The sequence below is a fragment of the Tenrec ecaudatus genome, chromosome 14, assembly GCF_050624435.1.
Source record: "Tenrec ecaudatus isolate mTenEca1 chromosome 14, mTenEca1.hap1, whole genome shotgun sequence".
NCBI lineage: Eukaryota > Metazoa > Chordata > Mammalia > Afrosoricida > Tenrecidae > Tenrec > Tenrec ecaudatus.
The window spans coordinates 117,290,329-117,313,638 of NC_134543.1; the positions used below are offsets into that span (position 1 = coordinate 117,290,329).

Consider the following 23,310-nt stretch of genomic DNA (forward strand, 5'->3'; position numbering starts at 1 on the left):
TGTATAAGCTAGGCCACGGGTATTTCAAATACCAGCAACGTCCCTGGTGGTGGTCAGGTTCAGCAGGGCTTCCGTTAAGCACGTTAGAGAGCGGTGGCTCACTTCTGATTAGCCACCGAAAACCTTACCGAGAGCAGTGGACACTGTCTGATAGTGTGCGTGAGCCCAAGTTGGAAGGCATCGTTGATCCTAATGAGGTAGCTGGAACATTTTCAGGACCTGCACTTGCTAACTGGCCACAACTCAACATGCGAAGAAACACTTGCAAACACCCATTAATAAACCAAACGTGGACTGTAGGAGGTATAACTCGAGGAGAATGCTAAGTCTTCAAAATGAAATGGAAACGTGTAAAGCTCTTTATCATTGGGAAGAATGAGAGTTCCACACACTGGGTTAAACAAAATGCGTCCACGGCGGCGTTAACAGGCAGTCGTTCACACAGAACAAGGGAGACTGCCTGACTTCAAATGAGGAAAAGTGTGCATTATGGTTGCATCCTTTCACCAAACATATTCTAGTCAGTAAGCTGAACAAATATTCCAATAAGCTGGACTACATGAAAAATGCAGCATCAGGATGGGAGGAAGCTTCATCGACAACCTTGACTATTTAACACAAGCCTGTTGACTTGAGGGGTTGAAGTACTGGCTGATGAGGATCAAGAACGGCAGTCTTCAGTATGGGCTGCAACTCAATGTAAATAGAACCAAAAAATCCTCACGCCGGCACCGAGAGGCAGCATCACGATAAACGGAGAGTACAGTTGCCACGGATCTCATTTTACTTGGATACTCAGTAAACTCATGGGTGCAGCAGTTTCACAGGGACAACGGCAGCAGATGTCAAAGCCAAGCATCAGGCATATGCACGGAGCCAAACTACTGCACAAGACTTCTTTCACAGTATCGGAAGGCAAAGATGTTACTTTGAGTACTGAGGCGCATCTGACCCAAGCCAGGATATTTTCAATCGCCTCATACACATGTGCAAGCTAGACAACCAAGACCACAGAGAATTGATGCCTGAGTTACGGTGTTCGTGATGGACACTGTGTACTGCTAGAGGAACATACACATCTTGCAGGAAAGACAGGCAGAATACGCCTTGAAAGCAAGCATGACACGGCAGTCTCTGGTCCGTGGAAAGACATCACGATTGTTTAGGTAGGAGGGCAGTGAAACGAGGAAAGCCCTCGGGGAGGTGGACTGACACCGTGGCTGCAACAATGGGCTCCAGCACCCCAACCACTGAGGCTGGCGCAGGACCAGGGTGTGTGTCATTCTGCGGCGCGTAAGGTTGCTCTGGGTTGGAACAAAGCAACAAACCTGAGAAGGGAGCGAAAGAAGAGAAGAGACGGCGGCTTTGGGGACGGCATGAACCTTCCACCACTGGTTTATCACCGGGAGCAGCAGAGTACCAAGAAACAGGGTTCTGTGTCTCATCCACCTGGATTAACAGCAGAAAGCAGATTGGCAGCACTGTTTTGCCTTGTACTGGTTTTTATTCACTTCCTTGAATTTCATGCGAGCCCAGGAAGAACGATACTGGGTCAGTTTGCACAATAGCATGCGGTTTATGTAGGAAATAGTTCATAAATCACTTTAAGTTCCAGTCAGTTTAATATAAAATGTTTTAATTGGTTTTGAAAACATTTAAAAAACAATTTTTGAGCACTTTCAATAAAAAAAGAGAACTGAAATGCTACTGCAATATTCAACTACTGTAGTTTCAGCAGGTACAGCAACAGACAACAACAAAACACCGGGGGCGGGGCGGGGGGGGGGGGGGCGGGAATCTGACTTTTTGCACTAAATGAAAACATGGATCAGGGCTTGGTTGTCATTTATGGTGTAGTAAAGCACATTATAGTACAAGACTATTAGATGAACCTCGGATGCACTGCACAAAAAAACACTTTTCCTTCTTTTCAGTTCAAAAGTCAGTGCTTATTGCAATCAAATGCAAAATTATTTACTTCATGAAGTCTTATCATGATAAACATTACGCAAAATGTTTTAAACATCAAAACAATGAAAATAATCTGAGAAGAGAACATAGTCAATAATAACTAAGTAGAATTAGTAAAACATAAAAAGAAACTTGTGACTAACTATGCTTGCCTGGTTGACACTGAACCAGTTTCAATACAGCCAAGGGGGGAAAAAAAAGTGGTTACAGGAATACCTAGTACTGTACAAGATAAGTCAATAACACTCATGCACATTTTGTGATCATGTATTAACATGGTGAAGCAAACTAAACTTAATTCTTCCTGCTGTAATATTCTCATGTAAGAGAATAAGAAATAGAAATATCTCATTGAGATCAATGCACATTGCTACATAAGACAATTTAATCTGTCACTTTGATGACATTTTGTCTTTTAATAATGAAACACATTTAAAAAGTTTAATCTGTGGATTGTATTGGTTGCATTTATCCTAAGAGATGTGCCTACCACAGGTTCAACAAATTTAGTGCAATATAGGAACCCCAGAATGTTTTTTGGACGAATTCAACCAAATTTAAAGTGTTTGCTGCAATACTGTACAGGGGGTTAAAAATCTCCCAGTCTTTATTATTATTATTTTTATCAAAAGAGATTTCCATTATTTTTATATTAGTAGGAAGCTAATAATGTAAACGAGGGATCAGAATGGCCTCAAAATCTCCGTTGCAGAGTATCTCCGATAGAAAGGCTCTCAGCGTTAGTGAAGAGAAATCACAGTTCCCTTTGGGTATTGCGTACTTTGGTGTGCAGTAGTGCTGTGTCTCAATGTACAGTGAAGAAATAACTAGCATCAAGAAAAAGGTAGTAGGTATCTAACAGATTATTAAATCAAGATTAACAGCAAACACACGAATGCCAATAACGAGGACATATCAATATATAAACCTCTGAGCCAACCCTAGCACCATTTATTTATCAAAATATGTTGATACTCTACCTTGCAAATTTATGGAATAATGAAACCTTATTAAATTAAACCCTTCATCACATCTGTTAAATATTCGTTGATTGTAGTCTTCTGATTGACTTAATTAAGGTCAAGGAAAGCTTAGCAAGGTTCAAGGTTGCATAACAATGGTTTAATGTTAGCTCTAAAGACTTAAAACAATCTTAAAATCTCTTTGAAAGTGATTTCAAAACTCACTAAATGGATCTGTCAACAAGTGAGCAGAGTTGTGTTTACATGTAATTTATATATAATTATTTCTAAAACAAAATGAGAGCAACAACAACAACAAAATACAAAACAAAACAAAACGGGAGCCATAAAGAGAACATTTTAAAACAAATCCTGAGTGCTTCTTTTGCAATTGTGGTTATCACAATAAATAAATTAAGCATGTAATAAAATGCTCCTCTTCTTCAAGTACTATTGCTATCCCCTTTGTTTTAGCAGAGATAGAAGATGTGTGGCTTCAGACCTTAGGTGGTAAATATTTCTGTTTAGTTTTGATGTTAACTCCTTCCTGCTTATTTGATTTTCATGATCAAATTGCATTAGTTATATTCAGGAGGAGCAAATGAGTCGGTCACTAAATGGAGGGGTGGAGAGGGCCCGGAAGATTACTAAAGTATATTATAATGAAAAATTTAAAGAGAACCCTTACATAGAATTTTAACATGTGCATGCAGCTATAGCGATAAAAACTAAGAAAATACTTGAATTCTCTTTCTTACTTCCCTTATCTCAACTACCAATAAGGAAACATGAAGCATTTCCCTAACATGCTTGCATTTACTCTATTCAAATGAGCCTGGAAGGTCTTTGTTTCCTGGGTGTGTCTGTTCGCCAAAACCAACATTTAAAAATAAGCCTAGTGCAAGCAAGGTCACACACACAGTGGCTACTCGTTTTTCCTCTTAAAATTTTCCATGCAGCTTTTGCTTTCCTTAAATATTTAATTTTTCCATTATTTTCTCCTATTTAAGCCCTTCATTGTAGGTTACGTGGTACTGAAGCCCCAGAAAGTCCTACAGAGATTTTTCACTCTACAGTAGCTTTATGCTTCAAGCCTAAATACTTATAATAACCTGAATGTCCCTGTTTGAAGGAAGACCTTCTTGTCTACATACAGTTCACTTCAGCTATGATTCCACACCTAAAATACCCACAACAACAAAAAACAGCCTAACCCTAAAATCAATGGTTCCTCCTAAATTCTGTGCAGATCAACAGATGAATTAAAATGAACTTATGCAAAATAAAAAAGATCTAAGATTGCTCATGAAAGCTGGTTAGTCAATTGTTTACTAGCTAACAATGTGATTAAATGGGGGACATTATAAAATTTAAAACCTAATACTGGTTCTTCTACAGCCTACTGTCTTCAGAAACTTGTTAAGAACGGAGGCAAGTCTAAACCATTTCCTACTGAAGAAGAAACCACTTCTGCAGCAAACGCTTTTTAAAATGTCACAATTAATAGTAAGTGTTTCTGCTGCGGAGGCACTTCCATTAAGACAAATACAATACATATGTCTTTCGATACAGTGTGCTACATATTATAAAACTCAATTTAACCCAGCATTTCAACAGTCGGATGGTCCTTGCTTTCTATCCATTCGAAACCTGATGAAGTCATGGGGTTCAGGGAGTCACTGCAAATTTGTTGAAACAAGGGATCGTTCTTTAATTCTTCCAGTGTAGCTTCATCATCTTGTCCCTGCTGACGACCTGGATCAAACAGCAGATTTGGATCTAACGTGTTCAAATCATTGATGCTGCCTGAGAGCTCAGAAGACAACCTGATATCGTTGGAGAAATCAGACGCAGTATTGGTGAGATCAGACGCTACCTGACCTACCAGCTGCTGGTTGGTTTGCAAGCTGTCTCCACTCAACAGGTCTTTAACAGTGCTATTGAAATCTATTTGTTGCTCTCCAATTTCTGATTGTGCTTGATTATCTCCAGGAGAAAAACTGATCTGATCGGTGCTATTACTTTTGGTGAGGTAAGATGGTGTTTGGAATTCATAAACAGAAGTGCTGGAATCAATCATAGTCTGCGGGTTGGCACTAGGAAAAACAGTGGAAGTTTCCAAAATCTGAGTGAGATTCATCCGGGCGGTGTAATTGGAAGGCAGGTTGTTCATTCCCAAACCTCTCACTGCATCATCATTGTCTGAATCAAGTTTGCTCAACAAAACATTGGTTATCTTTTTACTGTTCACTTGCTTCTGAAGCGCATTCGGGAAGGCTGTCTGCATCATGACTGTCAATGGAACCGACTGACTTCTTTGAGCTATGTTGTTGGCACATGCGTCTGTGTGAGCATTCGTGAAGACCTGAACTTCTGGGGTTACTGGACTTCCAAAGGAAGCCACGTTAGACCGTGGGATATTCGATACTGGATAGAGGGTGCTTCCACTAAGATTTCGCTGGCGATGAACAGCAGGGCTCACACTCCGGCATCGGAAGTTGCTGCTGGCAGACGAATTCGTTCCTTTATTATCAAGAGGCGCGGGGACCGCAAAACCCTCCTGTTTACTGTTGTTGCTGACAGTGGCACCTTGATGTTGCACAGGAGAGACAGGAGTCAAACGGCCAAAATGACTGTCATGATATCTGGATTGAGACTGATAAGACTGTCCAGGCACGGCAAAAGCGTGAGGTTTCCTGAAACGGTCTTCTACTAGTTCCTGATAGCTTGGGAGAATGCCATGGCTAGAAACTGATGAACTGCCCACCCCACTGTACCCATTATTCATCCATTCAAGCTTGGTTTTGTCAGGGTGGGTGGCCATGGGTCTTTGCATTGGCTTCACAGGGCTACTTGAGACAATGCTGGCATCGTGATATGCCATACTGGAGCTTATTGGGGTAAATGCAAATGGATTCCTGCATTCAACAGGGCTGGGAGGGACGCTACTGCTGCAGTTAGAATGTGGAGTACCAATGGGTGTATGTCGGCTACTTCCTAAAGCACTGTCCACAGGGGTAGTCTGGGCGAGCCTGGAGCAAGGGCTCTCCCGAGAGAGACCCTGAGACCCAGCAATCATTTCAGACGTTGGGGTTGGAGTTGGGGTCGGGGTCGGGGTTGGGGTTGGGGTGGGTGTGGGTGTGTGGATTGGAGTGCCATTGCTATGGATTGGATGATAGAAGTGGGCGCTGGAGGCATGCGAGGACATTGGGGCTCCTGGGGTGACTGGCTGACTCTGAAGGGGCATTCCCAAACAGCTGCCGAAAGCATGAGAACTGTTCATGGACATCTGCTGCTCCATAAGCACCAGCTCCTCCACGATACTGTCTTGGGTAAGCTCATCGTCAAAAGGGAAGTAGCTCTCACTCGTCTGAGGAACAGAAGACTCAAATTCCTTCAGGTCGGACTGCAGAGGTAACTGATCCGAAGACTGTGCTTGCATCGGATTCAAAGACGAGTCTTGCATCTGGCTATGTAGCTGCTGGCTGTATGTGTCCTGTGGCATTCCCTCCAATTCCCAAACAGATTTCTCTAAGTCGTGGATATCGGGGTGCTCAGAAATTGCCATAACGCTGATATCTTGCTGTTGTTCGCAGTTGGCAGAGATAAACGCAGAATCCTTAGTGACCTGTTGCCATTCGTTTGGATTAAAGCTGCCATCTGACTTGGAATCACTGTCCAAGAGAAAGACGCTTCCTTCAAGTTTTACTTTTATATCTGGAGATGACGACGGTGTGGTTTGCTGGTCCACAGCCGAATCACTGGGAGTAAGGGCAGAAGAATTCAAGGGTTGACTTGCCACTACATGTGAACTGACACTTACGGAGACCGTGCTAGGGCCTTGAGCACCGGTTGTTGAGCTTTCTGTTTTCCCTGAATGTGGAACCTTTTGGTCCTTTGTAACACTGTCTGGTTTCTGACCTTCAATGATAACCACAGAAAGCTGTTCCACAATTGGTTTCTTTACAGGAGGCACCTGGGACTCTTGTAAGGTTGAAGACAGTCGCTTTCGTGGACTTTTAGTGCATAATTTAGGGTCCTTATTTATTGAGTCACCATTCGATGGTGAGCTGGTGCTGGTGAAAGTTAAGCTCTGAGTGGCAACTGAGAGAGTGACCGTGCTCTGATGATTGCCCGTGGAAGTGCCTGGCAGAATTTCATTACAACGACTTTTACATTTGGTCCTCTGGTCACAGACCTTATTTGCTTTTAGTTCAGTGAGTCCTTCATTTGAAGGTTTTTGCACTACTCCATCTGCATGACTTTTCTGCCCTAGAAGGGCACCAGGTGTTGTTTTGGGAGCTTTAGCCCCGTCAGAGTTGTCTTGGCACTGCACAGGCTGCTCATCTGACAGCGTTTCAGGTTCCATTTTGACTTCCACAGCAGATGGCCCCCCAGCACTGCTGGTCCTGGGCCCAGGAGACTGAAGGGAAACAACAGACCCATTCTTGATCTGTGGAATGGTCCTCGACTCTTCTGTCGCTCCTGCAGCGCTGTTTACCGAGGCAGAGTGTTTCAGAGGAGCACTGCTGTTGCTGGGGGTCAGAGATATTGCTGTCATCTTCACCACATTCAGGGAGCTCATGTGGGAAGCAGGGACCACAGCAGTTTTGATGGGGCTGCTAGTAAAGAGGACAGTGGTTGGAGAGCGGATGGTGAGCGCGCTGCTGTTGGCTGGCTTGGGCAAGATCTGAGGGTACCGGTGCCGGGCAGAACGATCCCCACCAGGACTGGCTGGAACGTTCTGAGGGGTCTTTGGTGCCTGTTTCACAGACTGCATGTGCTGAGTGACCACCTGCACATTGAGAGGAAGAACTTTGCCATCAGAAGAACTCGCTGGGCCTGGTGAGGTTACCAACTGCCTGGTCCTCTGGACCTGTTATGAGGAGGAAAAAAACAAACACCAAAAGCCAGATTTAGTCCGTCTGAAATGTCAACAGTAATTTACAGATGAGGCATTTATTAAATGTTATTTTTTTTAAAAAAAGGACAGTTCCTAGGGCAAAAGAGAGTTCTCTCGGACGATGCCCTACATTGTCATAAATAATTATAATAAATACAACCACAATGCAACAATGTCACAAAATAAAGTAAGAAAAATAACATTTTTCCATTTACAAGATTAAACATTTCCCATGAATACTTGGTGAAATAATGACTTTTAGGGGTCTTTTAAGAAAAGGATAAAATCTTGAAAAAAACATACAACTAGAAAAGGGTCTACAGGAGTCTACGCCATGTAACTCACTTACGAGGAAACGGTCTTATAACTAAGTCTACCTTGGACTTTGATTTCTATGTAGCACAATACTGGGGGTGAAAAAGGCCCGGTGATCTGCCTCTACGAAGATCTCAGCCAAGAACACCCCATGGAGCAATCCCACTGTGAAACACATTAGGGTACCAATGGTCAGAACTAACTCCGTGGCAACTGACAACAATTAACATCTCGGACCTTAGCTACACTACTATGAATACAATTCCAGAAAGAACTACCATGTGCCCAAGTTTACTTTTTAGCAAATCGTGCCAGAGCGTATAACCAGACAGTCCACGTTTTAATAACATGATGATGGTGATGATAAATACAACAAGAACAAGAGAAAATAAAATACTGCCCAATAATAGCATCAATAATGACGTATCACGGTCCTGTAGCAGGAAACTCCTTTATTTGAAAAGCCCTCTCCTCTAACTCTGGTTGTGTGCAGCAGGAAAGGAAGGTGCGATTAACCTCAGATAAGGAGAAACAAAGCTCAGAGTCGTTAAGGAAATTTCCAATGCTAGCAAAACAGGCCATAATTTTCTCCATCTGCATGTATATTTTTAAAATAATACATTTTTTAAAGTTTGCAATTGTGTCATCTTGGCTCAGTCAGAGATTAAACAACTCAAAAATGACTCATTGTTTATGTAAGTTCTCGGTATTCACATATGCTCATTTCGCATCGCGCTTTGTAATCAACAGCACATAGCTTGAATGAAAGGCAACTTGATCAAGCCAAATCTGTCTATGGCCACAAAACCAGCTTCTCACTGCATCTAAATATGCACCTTCCTCCTTTCCATCTACCACGTTTTACTTCTCTGACTGACTGCCACCACCTCAATAAAGCCGACCAGAATTCAATGACATTACCGGGATGGGACTAGGGACAGCTGCAACAACGATACCGATAGGCTGAGGAGAAAGCATCGCAGGATTGCCATTAGAAAGATTAGGGACTCCGTTGCTTGTAGCACTTTCGGATTTTTTTGCTGAGGCTTCTCCTGGCAGAGGGGACTGCAGTTTCTGTTCTTGTTGCTTCTTTTGGATTTTCCGTTGCAATTGTTGTTTAGCATCAATCGGAGATGGCAAAGTCTTCACTTGAGGCTGGAAGGAATTACTTTCAGCTGTAGGTATAAATGCAGAAGGCTGGGCAATTCCTTTAATACCTGTAAACAAATGGAAAGAAAAACTAAAGCAAATACTCTTGTTTACAAAGGGTAGTTAGCACTCAGTCTCTTTGGATGTGCAGCCATCTACTGGACAAAACAACCAAAGCAGCAACTTTCAAGTCATACTTTCTTTTTAAACATGCTTCCAATTTACATATATTTGTCAAAATGGTTTTAAGTGATACCTTAAAGTACAGTTCAACTCAGGTTAAGTTTTCAAAAAAAGGGGGGAAAAAGTCCATTTTCATTTGTAATGTGGAACTAGGAACATCAACAACGATGATGGGCAAAAACAGAGTGGGAAAGAAAACAGAGGGAAACACCCTCCTCCTGGCATGACTTGGTCTTCCTTTTCGGAGTCCTGTCTCTGCTTTTCCTTACCCTCACTGCCACTGAGTCCATTCTGACTCCCTTGTGTGGGTTTCCGAGCTCTGCCTCTTGCCAACTGCAGCCCAGCTCAGGTCAAACGGCTCCGCCGCCAGGCTCCTTGAGATGATTGCCCTTTACAGGAGTGGGATGCCTCGGCTTTCCCCCATGGAGTGCCTGCCCTCGAGGTTAGCAGCTCGGTTCGTAACCTGCTGTGCCACCAGAGTTCCTTTTTCTTTACCCTAGTCCACACCAATAATTGGGGGTGGGGAGAGCAGCAGAGAGGAAGACCAGAGTGGAAATCCTCTTCCGCACACGCAATCGTGACCCCTTTCTTATTCCCTAAGTGCTATTTTCTTCTCCTCAAATCCAGCTCACTATCCCTCGCAGACCCGCTGCATCTCCGGCTTCCCAGCCACTGTACCCGAGAGCCTCAGTCAATGGCGCACAGCTCAGGCGGTTTTACCCCGTCAGTGTTTGTAGAGAGAAGTGATGAGCTCCAAGCAGCTAACAAAAGCAAAAGGGCATTTGGAACACAACCTGTTTTTCATATATACATGTCCCCAAATTCACCTTCAAGGGACAAAGATAAATCACCACTATGATGGATATTCCTAATAATGTAAGAACTGAGAATATTTCTAGAAATTCTAAAACTCCCTTGAGTAATAATACAATCATTAGTGTCTAGCCTCCTCAGGTGCCTGCTTTCAGAAAGAGAAAACACACACACATGTAATTTTTAGAAGTTTTGTTAAAAAAGCACGTTATACTTTATGACCCATTCATTATTTCTTTAGGCCAGCCTCGGACTAATGTGGAGGATGAGCGAGAGAAAGGATTCTTTTCTCCATGACGTTTCCTAAATCCTCTACCTGTTAAAGCACTACACTCTAGGAGTCAGTAGGAGTCCTGGTGGGGTAGTGGCATTGGGCTGAGATCTGCAAGGTCGGCAGTTTGAAACCACCAGCAGCTCTTTGGGAGGCAAGTGGGGCTTTCTACTCCCCAAAACAGAGTCTCAGAAACCCACAGGGGCAAGTTCTATACCCTTCCCTCCAGGGTCATTATGAGTCAGTACTGACTCAATGACAGTCAATCCATCCAGGTACCAGTAGTGGTTTGAGAGAGAGAGAATACAGAAAAGTCCACATGTTTTAGAGCCTCATCTTCCCAGAAAATGAGATTCAGCCTCCTCAAGTAGTCTGTTTCCCAATCATTAAAATGAAATAAATACCACCGACCTCACAGGACCCTTGGAATATTATGTGGGTTATCTAGGCTATACGGTCAGTCAAATCCTACTTGGTGAACAGGTTTAGGTGTTACAGCTTGCACTGAAGCACTCGGGTGATGTGACTAGACTTCAAATTCAACTAGAGTTTACTTTGTAACACTGTTCCCCAGTTGACCATAAAAGACAGAGCAATACACACACACTCTCTTTTTCCTCTGGTGAAAAGGTAAAGCACCCGAGGAATGGAAACTGAAAGAGAAATGACAATATGGAATTAAAATGTACCAGAAACCAAAAGTTTTTTAAAAGCCAAGCTAATTAAGACACTACAATTCTGGATGGGAGAAATCTGTAGGTTTTAAAAGCTAAAATATTTAGATTTAATCATGAGAAGAATCAACCTTAGAAAACAATTTTCACATTAATATGTTTTCCACAGAAGTAATAATTCCTAACAGTAATGACACAATTTAATCTGCTAGTTCTTTAGGTTTCATGGTATTACTGCACAAGGTATTTTTAAATTTTCATAAGAATTGATACTTAACAAATTTCAGTTAACATTTTAAGAGGAAGAGAATTACTCTAACAACACCATCAATTCCTCAAACATCCCTCTTTGAATGAAAATATCATTTAAAAGAAAATATCACTTAAACACATATTAAAAACATATCACTTTTGCTACCTGTAATGCTTTATACAGTCTATCTTTTCTAAGATTGGGGTACCTTTCACAGTGCCCCCAGATTATTTTATTTATAAGCATTAGTTTCTTGAGGAACTAATTTCAAAATTCAATCTTGTTATTTTACTTCAAGTCAATTTATCAATTTAGTTGCACATATGTGGAGGTTACAAGAAGTTTGCCAAAATCTTTCATTTCATCCTTCCACAGACTTTTTGAAGCCCTTTCACCTACACGGACAGTCACATCTGTAGAGCACATGTAGTCACTTTCTTTAACACTTTTAAAAAGCAATACAAAAAACAATACCAATGGGGAAATCTTACTTTTCGTATGTACTCCAGCAAAACAAGAGACAAAAACAGTTTCAGTTTTATAATGAGAGGACTGTTATTTTGTGGTTGCTGGTTCAGCAAACCAGCCCGAGTTTAGTGATTAAGTGGAACCAAAGTGAAGGTGTATACACACTCCACAGGTGAAGTTCTTTGGCTCAACTCTTCTTTCACTACTCATTCTACATTAGTAACGTTCTGGTCTCATCAATTTAACAATAGTTCATTCCGTACCTGCTGGTGCTGCCGCCATTACCGTGAGAGCTGCCATTGACTTGGTGCCTATATAGTGGCTCTTTACAAGGAAGCGGGCTAGTTCCAACACTGTGTCAAATGGTTGGCTTAAGACTTTCTGGGCCCATTCACACACGAGACGGCAAGCAGAAGAGATAACTTCTTCATCAATATTTTGAAGCTGCCCAGAAGGTTCAGCTCCTTCCAACTAAACAAAGGAAAAGGAAAATCAACCTTTAAAGTTTGAAAACAAGTTTAATTCAAGCCCACCCTTAATCAGGAGAGGAAATCTAAATGGGTTGGGTTAAAGTGGTATGAAATGACCTTTGGGTACCTTCCACCAAACCAAATCCCCTGCTATGCGTTGGTTCTGTTCTACAGCCACCCCATAGGACAGAGTAGAACTTCCAAAATGAAATCTTGATGGAGGCAGACTGCTACTTCTTTCCCCCATGGAATGGCCTGTGGGGTCGGGATGCCCACCTTCCAGTTAGCAGCTGAGTGCTTTAACCACATGTTTCCAAGGCTCCTTCTGGAATATTAGAACCTTACACACAAGAGCTCTACACCTGCCAGTGGACAGTCACAAGCTGCGCTGTCAATATAACATACTGAACAGCATGAAACAAATAAAAAAGCCAGTATGAAGGGGCTTTCAAAAAGTTTATGAGGAAAATCCCATTGCGCTATAAGCTTTCGGAAGCTCCCTTGATCTGAACAACCTTTCTAAAAGAGCTTGACCACATTATAAAACACATTATACTGCTAGCCTAGCTCTACTTTCTCTGTCAGCTGTCTTTATGTCTTCTTCTGGGGAAAAAGCACACATGTATGACCTAGGAACTTGTGTTTGAGCTCCTGGTACTATATCCTGGCTATATTTATGAATCAGTCATCTCAAACTATCTCTCATTTCCCCAGCAGTATTGACGTAAATCAGATATGCTAACAGGTTGCTGACACTAGGCTTTTTTGGTTTTACCTACTTTGTGCGGTTCCTGGTCCTCACTGTGATCCAAATCTGACTATGCAGTATGCATCATTAATAGAGAAGTACAATTCTGCTTATTACAAATAAAAGAAAGAAAGGCTTACCCCATCTCCAGTTTTGTGGAAGTCAAGGTTGGGCAGTGTCGGCATATGCACAAGAGCTTTTTTTCTTAATCCACTGTAGCAATACGTATTAGAGAGTTAAGGTCTAAAAATAAGGCAAATTCAATGAACTATTTATAATATATGTATACATTAAATCTTGCATCTGAGCAGTAACTATATATGAAATTGGAATAAAATTAGCATGAGATAACCCCTTTCTGCATTCCTGAGTAAGAAAAGCATTACTATTAAAACTCAAGAAAAGTTTACTCCATCAAAGCCGGAATAATCATTGTATGATGTTAGTATCGCAAATAAAGTGATTCTCTTCTGTTATAAATGTCATGAATAAATGTTCCTAACAGGTTGTGCCAGCCACCAGAGACAAACAGGTCAGAAGGAAAGGCCTAGCCAGATGGAACCTGGCACAAGGGAGGGAAACTTCAGCCAGGGCATAGAGACAAAAACATCTCTTAAGAGTGTCACAAGGGCTTTAACCTTTTCATTTTTCTTTTTCCACTGAAACACACAAGATTATCACCTGTAACATGCCAGAGACATATCAAGACACTTCTGCTTGTATTCAGGAAACAAGGAGCATTCATGGAGCAAGCGGCTTAGGAACATCTGGGACCATTCAGAAAGGGCCTTCCTCCTTCCCCTGTCCTCAGACTCCCCCACAGTGGCTACTTTTATTCTTTACAAAAGATCAACAGCTATGCAGGGAGAAAATGAGTTATTTCTAATATAATACAGAGACCTTCTATTTTACATTATTTTTCCCAGAGCAGAAAGAGTTTGACTAAATTTTTAATCTTGCAGTTACATTTCCACAACAAATTTTTTGGATTATTTTATATATGTACATATATGTATATGTGTGTGTATATATATGATCTCAATATGTCTAAGTTACAGACAGAAAAAAGAGGTAAAGATTAATATATACTATACCATTGCTGAACTATCGTATGTCCGTAAAATTCTAACTAGTAAAGAAAAAAGTCAGAAAAGAAAAAAGATTAGCCCATTAAATACATAGCAATGATGAGTAAAGTATACTCTATACCAATCCTAATACACAAAAAACATTATCTGCCTAATACACAAAAAAACATTGTAGTTTAATAAGTAGCTGGAAAAATAAAATTTGCAATTTTTCTACCAAGAACTTGTAAGTTGTTTATATTTGCTGATTTAAATTTATTTCTAACTATAGCTGTTAGTTGAATGACTACAACAGATGTTCTGTAATAAGTGAAAACTTCGGAGATTCCTAAAACCCTTTTGGTAAAGGATATTTCGATTTGCCTCTCGTGCCCAGGCGCCGAGCCTTCATATTTGGAAAGACGTTTTTCATGATCTTCCCGAAGTCAGCAGCACTCAATGGGTGGTAACCAAGATTGTCACAATAGCTCCTGCAAAAGAGGGAGGGATCAATCTACAGAACAACCCATCAAAGTGATGCATAGCATGGAGCAAGACAAGCTCATTCATATGATTATCACGTTTATTTCTTCTGAATTTTACCTTGTTGAGAATATACACAGGAAAACTTGTATCAATTCCAAACTGAGTTAACCAACACTGATTACATTTGTTTGAGTTGGTAACTAGTCTCACCTTCCTTTTCTGAGTTGTTCCTTCCTCCTCACATCAATTGGCCCCTCAGGTTTCCATTTAATCTTTGAGATGCTGTTATATATTTGAAACTATGGAAATAGTTCTTACAAAAACATATCCTCAAAAAAGCACCCCCCCTCAAAATAGCAAAGCTAAATTGTGGTATGATTTAAAGATGATTCAGGGGGTTATCTTTTGGTTTCTGACTTACACATTATCTCAGGGCAATCATTTTAGTTCATCTAGCTTCCAAAGCTCCAGAATGTCTAGTGTCTGTCAAAGTATGAAATTCTGTTCTATGTTTTCCTTCTTTTGATCAGGATTCCTCTACAGAATTCTTTGATCAAACTGTCCAGTAACAGCGGCCAGGCACTGCCCAATTCGTCTAGCCTCACGCAGAGGAGGCTCTTTATGAAGGATTTGGGCACTGCAATACAGTCAATTATTTAATGAAGCTCTTCCAGCCACGGTTTCTGTAACTCTCACTCACTGGCCTTGTCCTGAGGAGCCTGGGTCATTTGAAGGTGGGGAATATACTCAAAGGTTTTAAGGTGTGCTTGTTACAGGCTTCATTGTGACTGCCATCCTGCTGCATATAAAATAAGTCAGGACCAGATGGTGTTTAGTTCTGTTGTGCATGAGGTTGCTATGAATCAGAAACTATTTGAAGGAGCCGAGCAAGAACAAGAAAGATGTTTCATTGGCTACGCAAAGGCATTCGACTGTGTGGATCCTCACAAAGGATGGACAGCCTTGAGAAGAATGGGGACTCTGTGCTCATGCAGAACTTGCGCATGGATCAAGAGGCAGTTGCGTGAACAGAATACGGGAATACTCTATGGTTTAAAATCAGCAAAGGTGTGTTTCAGAGTTGCTTTCTCTCACCACGTTTACTCAATTTTCACGCTGACGGCTCAGCAGAGAAACTGGATCACATGAAGACAAATCCAGCATCGGGGTGGGAGGAAGGCTTAACAGCCTATGATTATAACACAACCTTGCTTGCTGAAAAGGTGGACTTGAGGGCACTTGCTGTTGAAGATCAAGGATTGCAACTTACAGTCTGGATGACAACTCAATATTAAGAAAACCCAAATCCTCACAACTGGACCAGTAGGTAACATTATGATAAACGGAGAAAGGGTTAAAGTTGTCAAGGATTTTGTCTTGCTTGGATCCACAATCAATGCCCATGGAAAGCAGTGGTCAAGAGATCCAAAGATGCATTGCATTGTGTGAATCTGCTGCACAAGACCTCTGTAAAGTGCTAAAACAGGAAAGACTACTTTGAGGACTATGGGACCTGACTCAAGCCATGGTATTTTCAAGCCATATGAAAGCTGGACACTGAGTAAGTAAGACAAAGGGAAAATCAATGCATATGAACTACGGTGTTAGCAAAAAATATTGAAGGTATCATGGACTCCCAAAAGAGCAAATAGATCTGTCTTGGAATAAGTACAGCCAGAACGCTCCTTAGAAGCAAGGATGGCGAGTCTCTTGTATTTTGTACATGTTATTAGGAGAGACCCAAACCTGGAGAAGGGCATCATGCTTCAGTAAAAAGGAGAAAGGCCCTCAGCAAGATGGACTGACACACTGGCTGCAACAATGGGCTCAAACATAAGAACAATTGTGAAGACGGCAGAGGACAACGGGCGGTGTTTCGTTCTGTCATGCCTGGCGTCGCTATGGGTCGGATCGGACTTGAAGGCACTTAACAGCAACAACAAGCTATGCGAGACAAGTGGTACCGTCATTCCCTACCATCTTCCTATTCCTGATTCTCCTCCGTCTGTTTCTCTAGGTGAAAAGAGATCAAGTGCTGTGCTCTGGATGACTACTTGCAAGCTTTTAAGACTCCAGTCACTGGCCATTCCAGTTCCACTGGGGCAGTAGAACTGAAGTACCACTATTACTGAGCCGATTGACTGGGGTGTCTCATGAAACTATGAGCCTCAACTTCCAAAGTAAGAAACGAAATCTCATGAGATAAACGTTTCTACTTTTGCTGCAGTACACAAACCATCACACAACTACTACTGATTACTTTTCTTTAAAACAGGTGTACACCTTACTGACAGCAGCTGTAATCACTGGCTGTACAACTTCTACCTTTAATCAATGTGATTTTCCCAAGGCCATGAATACCTTTATCCACTTCTTCCACCCCAGTAAAGCCCAATAAACTTTGTTCTCTACATACTTGCTTTTTTCCTGTCTTTTTACTTATTTCATTACTCAACAGGAACTGGTGCTTTTTTTTGAAGGATGATTTATTTTACAATGACCTTATTTTCAAAATATCTTTAGTGGACAATAAAAGAACTGTGTAAGCATCTAAAATAGATAATTATAGTCTTTCTGGACCAAACAGAAGGTGCCCTAGTGGTGCTGTAGGTTAAGCACTGGACTGCTAACCAAAGGACGGCAGTTCAAAACTATTAGCTGCTCTTCAGAATGAGGCTATCTGTACCCGGAAAGATTTACAGCCTTGTAAACTCAAAATAGGGCCAGTATGAGTCAAAATCAACTTGATGATAGTGAGTTTTTAAACTAAATGATTATGATTCAAGCTTCTATCTTGATACTTCTTCATTTAAGAAAAAAGAGAATCTCAATTTAAAATGAACAGTAACAATTTATATTTCCTCAATTCCTTCATTTTGGATGGAATTGTGTGAGCTGGAAATGAATTCAGAAGTTTCCTAATTCAACTTCCTTCCAGATGTAGTCTTGGCCATACTCCCAAATAATGTGCTACCAAATATGAACATTTACCTCATGTAGAAGATCTATACTGCAAGATATCTTATCCAGTTTTCATCAATTCTACGTTTTGTAGAAAAAGAATTCCATTAGGATAAGTCCTTTAACCACTGGAAATCTCTGGATATTCAATGATTGTTTTAAAACCTAACTTAATAAGTATTATTATAGTATCTATTTGTAATTTTGAAACCAGTACTTTATAACAAGCCATGAGGTCATTCCAGGCCATATAGAGAACGTGGTTAGTTTCATCTCACTTTCCTGCGTCATAATTTTAACTGCTGGTTGATCAAGCAAGATATGGTATCAATTAACACCTAACGCAGCATATTATATTTATGCAAGGTTCACAAATGTTCTGTTCACAGACTAACACTAATGCATTCTTAAAAATGCAATAATTTTTTCTTTAATTCTCTCTTCAGGAGATGAATGTGGATGGGGACTGGGGATGGGGACTGGCCTTCCCTTGAGGATCCCAGCCCTGCCCCACCTCCAGATTACATGGACACCCAGTCCTGCCCCACGTCATCTTTCCTTCACCCCTGGACTCACCCTGGCCCACCCAGAGTTGTGTTCCCCGGGGCCACGACAGAGATTGGTGCCACTCCAGAGCCCAACTTACACAGCATTGGCTGAGTGGACCTTGAAGGAGAGGCTGCTTCCTAGCCTCCTTCCCGCTGACACGCCTGCCCCTGCAGCTTCACCAGCCACAGCAGCATTAAGGGCAGAGCTTCCTTCCTGAGAGCCCCCTCTGCAGGAGGCAGCTACCTCAGCCCCACTCCAGGGGTCACCAGCAGCTGGGCTTGTGGCCCTGATGGGAACAGGTGGTGATAGTCAGCAAGAGGAGGAACACGTTCATGGAGAACTATGAGTGGGACTCAGAATTTCCTGGGGATATAAAACTGCTGGAGACCTGGCACCTGGGGCTTGGCAAGCCTCCAGCTTCAATTTGAAGTGGAGCCAGAGCTAGGCACTAAGACCCCAGACAAGTGCTGACCCTGAATGCTGCTCATGCTGCTGGCCCTGAGGCCCACTGTGCTGCCCTTCCAAAGGAATTCCTGGCCTGCTGCTGCTGAAATGCCACTCAGGCCCATTTCCCAATCTATGGACAGCCAACCCCCTATCCTGGAACAGGCCCCTTGGCTGTGCTCACCCCTGGTGTGAGCCTGGGCACAGGCTCATGGACCCTGTAAAAGACGCCCCCAAGACCTAGCTCCAATCTGGGCAACCCCCCAGCCCTTGGTGCCATGACAGAGTCTATTGGTGGTGGGCTGGATCCGAGACATAGGTGCATCTCGGGATTGGTTCTTAGGTCTGCCTTTGTGGTGTGCGTGCATGTTTTGTTTCTAGTGTGGGCGAGGTTTTTTGCAGGTGAATAAAAAATTTGAAAAATGTAAAAAAACAAAAATTCTTTCTCTCTTAAACATATGCCTCATTTTTAGACTTTGAAATTAAGTCTAATATTCAAAATGACCTTAAACAGCCATTTAAAATTCATGGTAGCAATTAAATTTCTAATGTTTATTCATACCATTTACAACTTAATGTGATAACTTAAACATTGTCTAAGGATATAAAAATATAAGTAAACATATTAAAAAGATGGATGGAAAAAAATAAAGACATACGATAACCAAGCATTCCTGACTTTTTTGTTGTGGTTGTTGAGATTTTATGAGACTGTATTACCTCATTTAGTCATACCAATGCCCTTAGGCAAGTATTATTATTATTATATAAAATATATAACATGAAGATGAGGAATTTACACAGAGAAATAAACCTGAAAAGGATCTTGGTCATTCAGTCTAAGTTAACTTAGAGATGAAATGCTTTTGTTGTTAATCACTGTAAACATAGTGAAAGCCTTTAAAAACCCAAATGTTATGTTTTTCTAGTATTTACAAAGAGAAAATTTATTGAGACATCAATTTTTAAATCATAAAGCTTGTTTTGTGCAAAGACCTACACTGTTATTTCGCTGTGTAACAGCATTCATTTATGATACGATAAAAAATGAGTACAGAACTTTAGGGATGGTTCTAAAGATGATAAAAGTACATTTCCTTATAAGTATTAATCAAACAAAGCATCTTCTAGGTGATCTGGAGGACAAATGAGAAAGTAACATGAAAGAGGACTTAGATAACCCTTCTCTGACACTGCCGGAATACGACCATATTCCTGAGAATACAGACGGTTGCACATCTACACAGGGCTGTGTGAATCACCAGGACAGACACAGACGGTCCTAAGCTGTCCCCTCTGGCTACTGAAGCAGGAAGTGAAGGCTACGGCAGAGTTGCCAATGTCCTGCCTGACTGCTGACAACATGAGAAATATGCACACAGTCTCTAGGGAAAGGCTGAGACTGACTGTGCTCAGGTGTTTAAGGGACTCTGTCAGATCATTAGTTGGAAGTTAAGCTAACTGAGTAAAACTGTATTCATGCAAGACAATGAATACAGATGTTACAGAAGTTGTTCAGCAAAGCAACAACTGAACAATCAAACAAAACCAACAACATGAGGCGGTCTACATGTCTGACTCAGTTGACAAAGATCGTAATCAGCAACTTAACCACATTCAAATAATTATGGGAAACCATGCCTCACCAAATAGAGAATCTCAACAGAAACAGAAGTTACAAATAAAGAAACAAACAAATTCTGGAGTTGAAAAGTAAACTGATGGAAATGAAAAACTGAGCAGAGGGACTCAGAACAGATTAGAAGCACTGGCAAACATGAACATAAGCTATTAAAATGATCCTTTCTGAAGAAGAGAAAAATGAACGAGGAAAAACAAAGCATCCAGAAACCCCTTGAGACAGCAATATACATACGGAAGTCTCAGAGTAAAGTAAAGCAAAGAGAGCCGCAGGAAGCACTGAAGAAATAATGGTCACACTTCCTAAGTCTGATGAATTGCATTAATCAAAACAACATAGTTGTAGTAACAATGTAGTTTGAAGTTCAAAAAGACCCAAGTACACTGAAATACTTCACAACCAAACTTTTGAAAGTTACAAAGAGAATCAAGAAGAGATACACAATTCATTATGTACAAACAACACTCAAGGATGACAGCTTATTTTTCATCAGATCTCATGGAAGCTAGAAGGAAGTGGGATGACCCATTTTTAAGAAAAAGATTGTCAGTTAAGATTTCTACATCCAGCAAATAGTTACTCTTCAGATATTAAGGTGGAAGACATTAAGGTAGTCCCTGTGAAACAAAAATTTGGAGAAACTGCCACTAAAACATTTACCCTACAAGAAATACTAAACTTTAAATAAAAAGACAATATACTCAAGTTCACATAAACAAATAATGACCACGGGTAAAGGCTATGTGATTGGCCTCACATGTATTACTTCATCTTATCCATATGTTTATTTAAAAAAGAGTGTAATGGAGCACAGACAGAAATAAGAGGGCAACTTCTTTCAATTGTTGTAATTGATTGCCAGCATTCCTTCTCATTAAATTTCCTGATGTTCCAAACCAAACCAAACTCACTGCCACTGAGTCAATGCTGACTCATAGTGAACATGCTGTGGGTTTCTGAGACTGTACCTGTTGACTTGAATAGACCGCCCAGCCTGTCTCCTGAGTAGCTGCTGGTGGTTTCACGCTGCCTACCACTTGGATTGCAGTCCTACGGGTAACCACTACACCACCAGGGCTCATACAGTGTTACTTAAAGGTTAAATGATTTTGAGTACTTTCTCAAACTACATGCAGTCCTCCTTCATTGACTATGTTATCCGACATTTTACATTAGAACACCTTTCACTGCTGGGTCAGTGAGAAAGAGAAAGAGCCTGGATGAGACGGACTGACACAATGGCGGCAACAATGGGCTCAAACATAACAACTGTGAGGATGGCGTAGGTTAAGAGCAGTGTTGCATCCTGTTGTACATAGGCCCACTATGCGTCGTCGCCAACCTGATGAAACCTAGTAATTCCAATTTGTCACTTGTTGTATTTTATTTCTCTGGGTAGACCATTTACCATGTGCCATCCTTATGGGTAGACTGTAACATCATGTAACAGCCTTATTTTAAAATTTTCATGATTACATTTAATAGACGTTCCACTTTTTAAAAACAGCCAAAATAGGATTCATTTTCTCCTACAGTTCTGTATTAAAATGAGTTACAGTGGACAGATTTTTTGCTTCTTAAAATAAAATATGATGGGGTTTACTATTTTTATATCTATTGAGATCATTATATAACCCTGCACAGGGTTTCTGAGACTATAAATCTTTACAGATAAATAAATCGCCTCATCTTTCTCCTGCAAAGAGGCATGGTGGATTTGAATCACGGATCTTGAGGTTAGTTAGCAGTTAATCGATTATATGACAGTATCACCCTCCATTCAAATCCTCTTGCCCAAAGAGCTGAACATCTACCTGTCTGTTAATGCCCTGTACCTCATAGATGGGTAATTCATTTCTTACAGTGATATCTCAGATACACTCACCGTCTTGCCAGCCATTTCCCAACTCTCTACCCCCAACATCCTTCCCTTCTCTACCTCCCACCCCCTAATAATGGTCTTTAAACTCTCTAGCCCACCTGCCTGCCCCTCCTTCACTCCTACTCGGTACACTTTTCCTGCTTTCTCTGACTACTACCACATTCCAGTGACTGCCACCACAGGAAGAGCTGTGGCCTTAGGCCTGGGAATCACATAGAGCGTCCTGGCCAAGTAGGATGATGCTTCAGCATATTAGGCCTGAAAGCATTTGCACCCTTCCTGCCTGGGGAAAGCACAGTAAGACAGGCAATCACAGATGGGCACTGGGACCCTTCCCACCCTGCCTCCGTAGGACTACTTAGGCAGACATGGGAGGGTCCTAGAAAGGTAGTTTTAAAAAAACAACATTATCGGATACTTAGCAAAATATTTCTGCCACATTCTGCTCTCCCACTAGGGTTTTGGAACTCTATTACAACTATTATAACTCTATTATAACCTCAGGTGTTTCCATGAGTATTGATTATGTATCCAATCAAAATGAAATTCCTGACATAGTCCATCTTTTCTATGTGTATCATGTCTACTGGTACAGTGGTAAAATATGGTTTTGTTTTCACGTTTATCAAATCCACATTGATTTGATCTTTATTAGCAAGTGTAACAAGGTAGGTCCTGTCAACTGCAGGTTGTTAATGAGCTTTCCTGCAATCCAAATGCTGTATTTTTGTTCATGCAATTCATGTTCTAGTATATAGATTCTACCAGTATATTGAAATACAACCATGACACACGCCTTCCTAATTTTAAGCCATGCAATATACCCTTGTTCTGTTCAAATAACTGTCTCTTAGTTTATGTATATGTTCTGCATGAGCATAATTAAGTGCTCTGGAATTCCCATTCTTCACCCTATAATCCAGTTTGTCATGATTCACGTAGTCAAATTTCTTAGCATAGTCAGTAAACACAAGTAAACATTTTTCTGATATTCCCTACTTTTATCAAAGATCTCTCTCAACAATGATATGCCTCATTCATTTTCTAGAATCTAGCTTGAATTTCTAGAAACTTTTTTGATGTATTCCTGTAACCATTT

General features: G+C 41.1%; 1 protein-coding gene across 3 annotated transcripts in view; it reads right to left on the bottom strand.

Moving 5' to 3' along the window:
* Positions 1-1,619: 1,619 nt before the first annotated feature.
* The window catches only part of RFX7 (regulatory factor X7), a 92,400-nt gene continuing 70,709 nt past the window's right edge, over positions 1,620-23,310 (bottom strand). For all 3 annotated transcript variants that reach the window (XM_075532162.1, XM_075532163.1, XM_075532161.1), the window contains 5 exons: positions 14,622-14,738; positions 13,321-13,405; positions 12,226-12,433; positions 9,073-9,368; positions 1,620-7,809 (listed from right to left, as the gene is read on the bottom strand). In XM_075532162.1, coding sequence (XP_075388277.1) covers positions 4,531-7,809; positions 9,073-9,368; positions 12,226-12,433; positions 13,321-13,405; positions 14,622-14,738 — 3,985 coding nt within the window. In that variant the 3' untranslated portion in view covers positions 1,620-4,530. The remainder of the gene's footprint in view (positions 7,810-9,072; positions 9,369-12,225; positions 12,434-13,320; positions 13,406-14,621; positions 14,739-23,310) is intronic.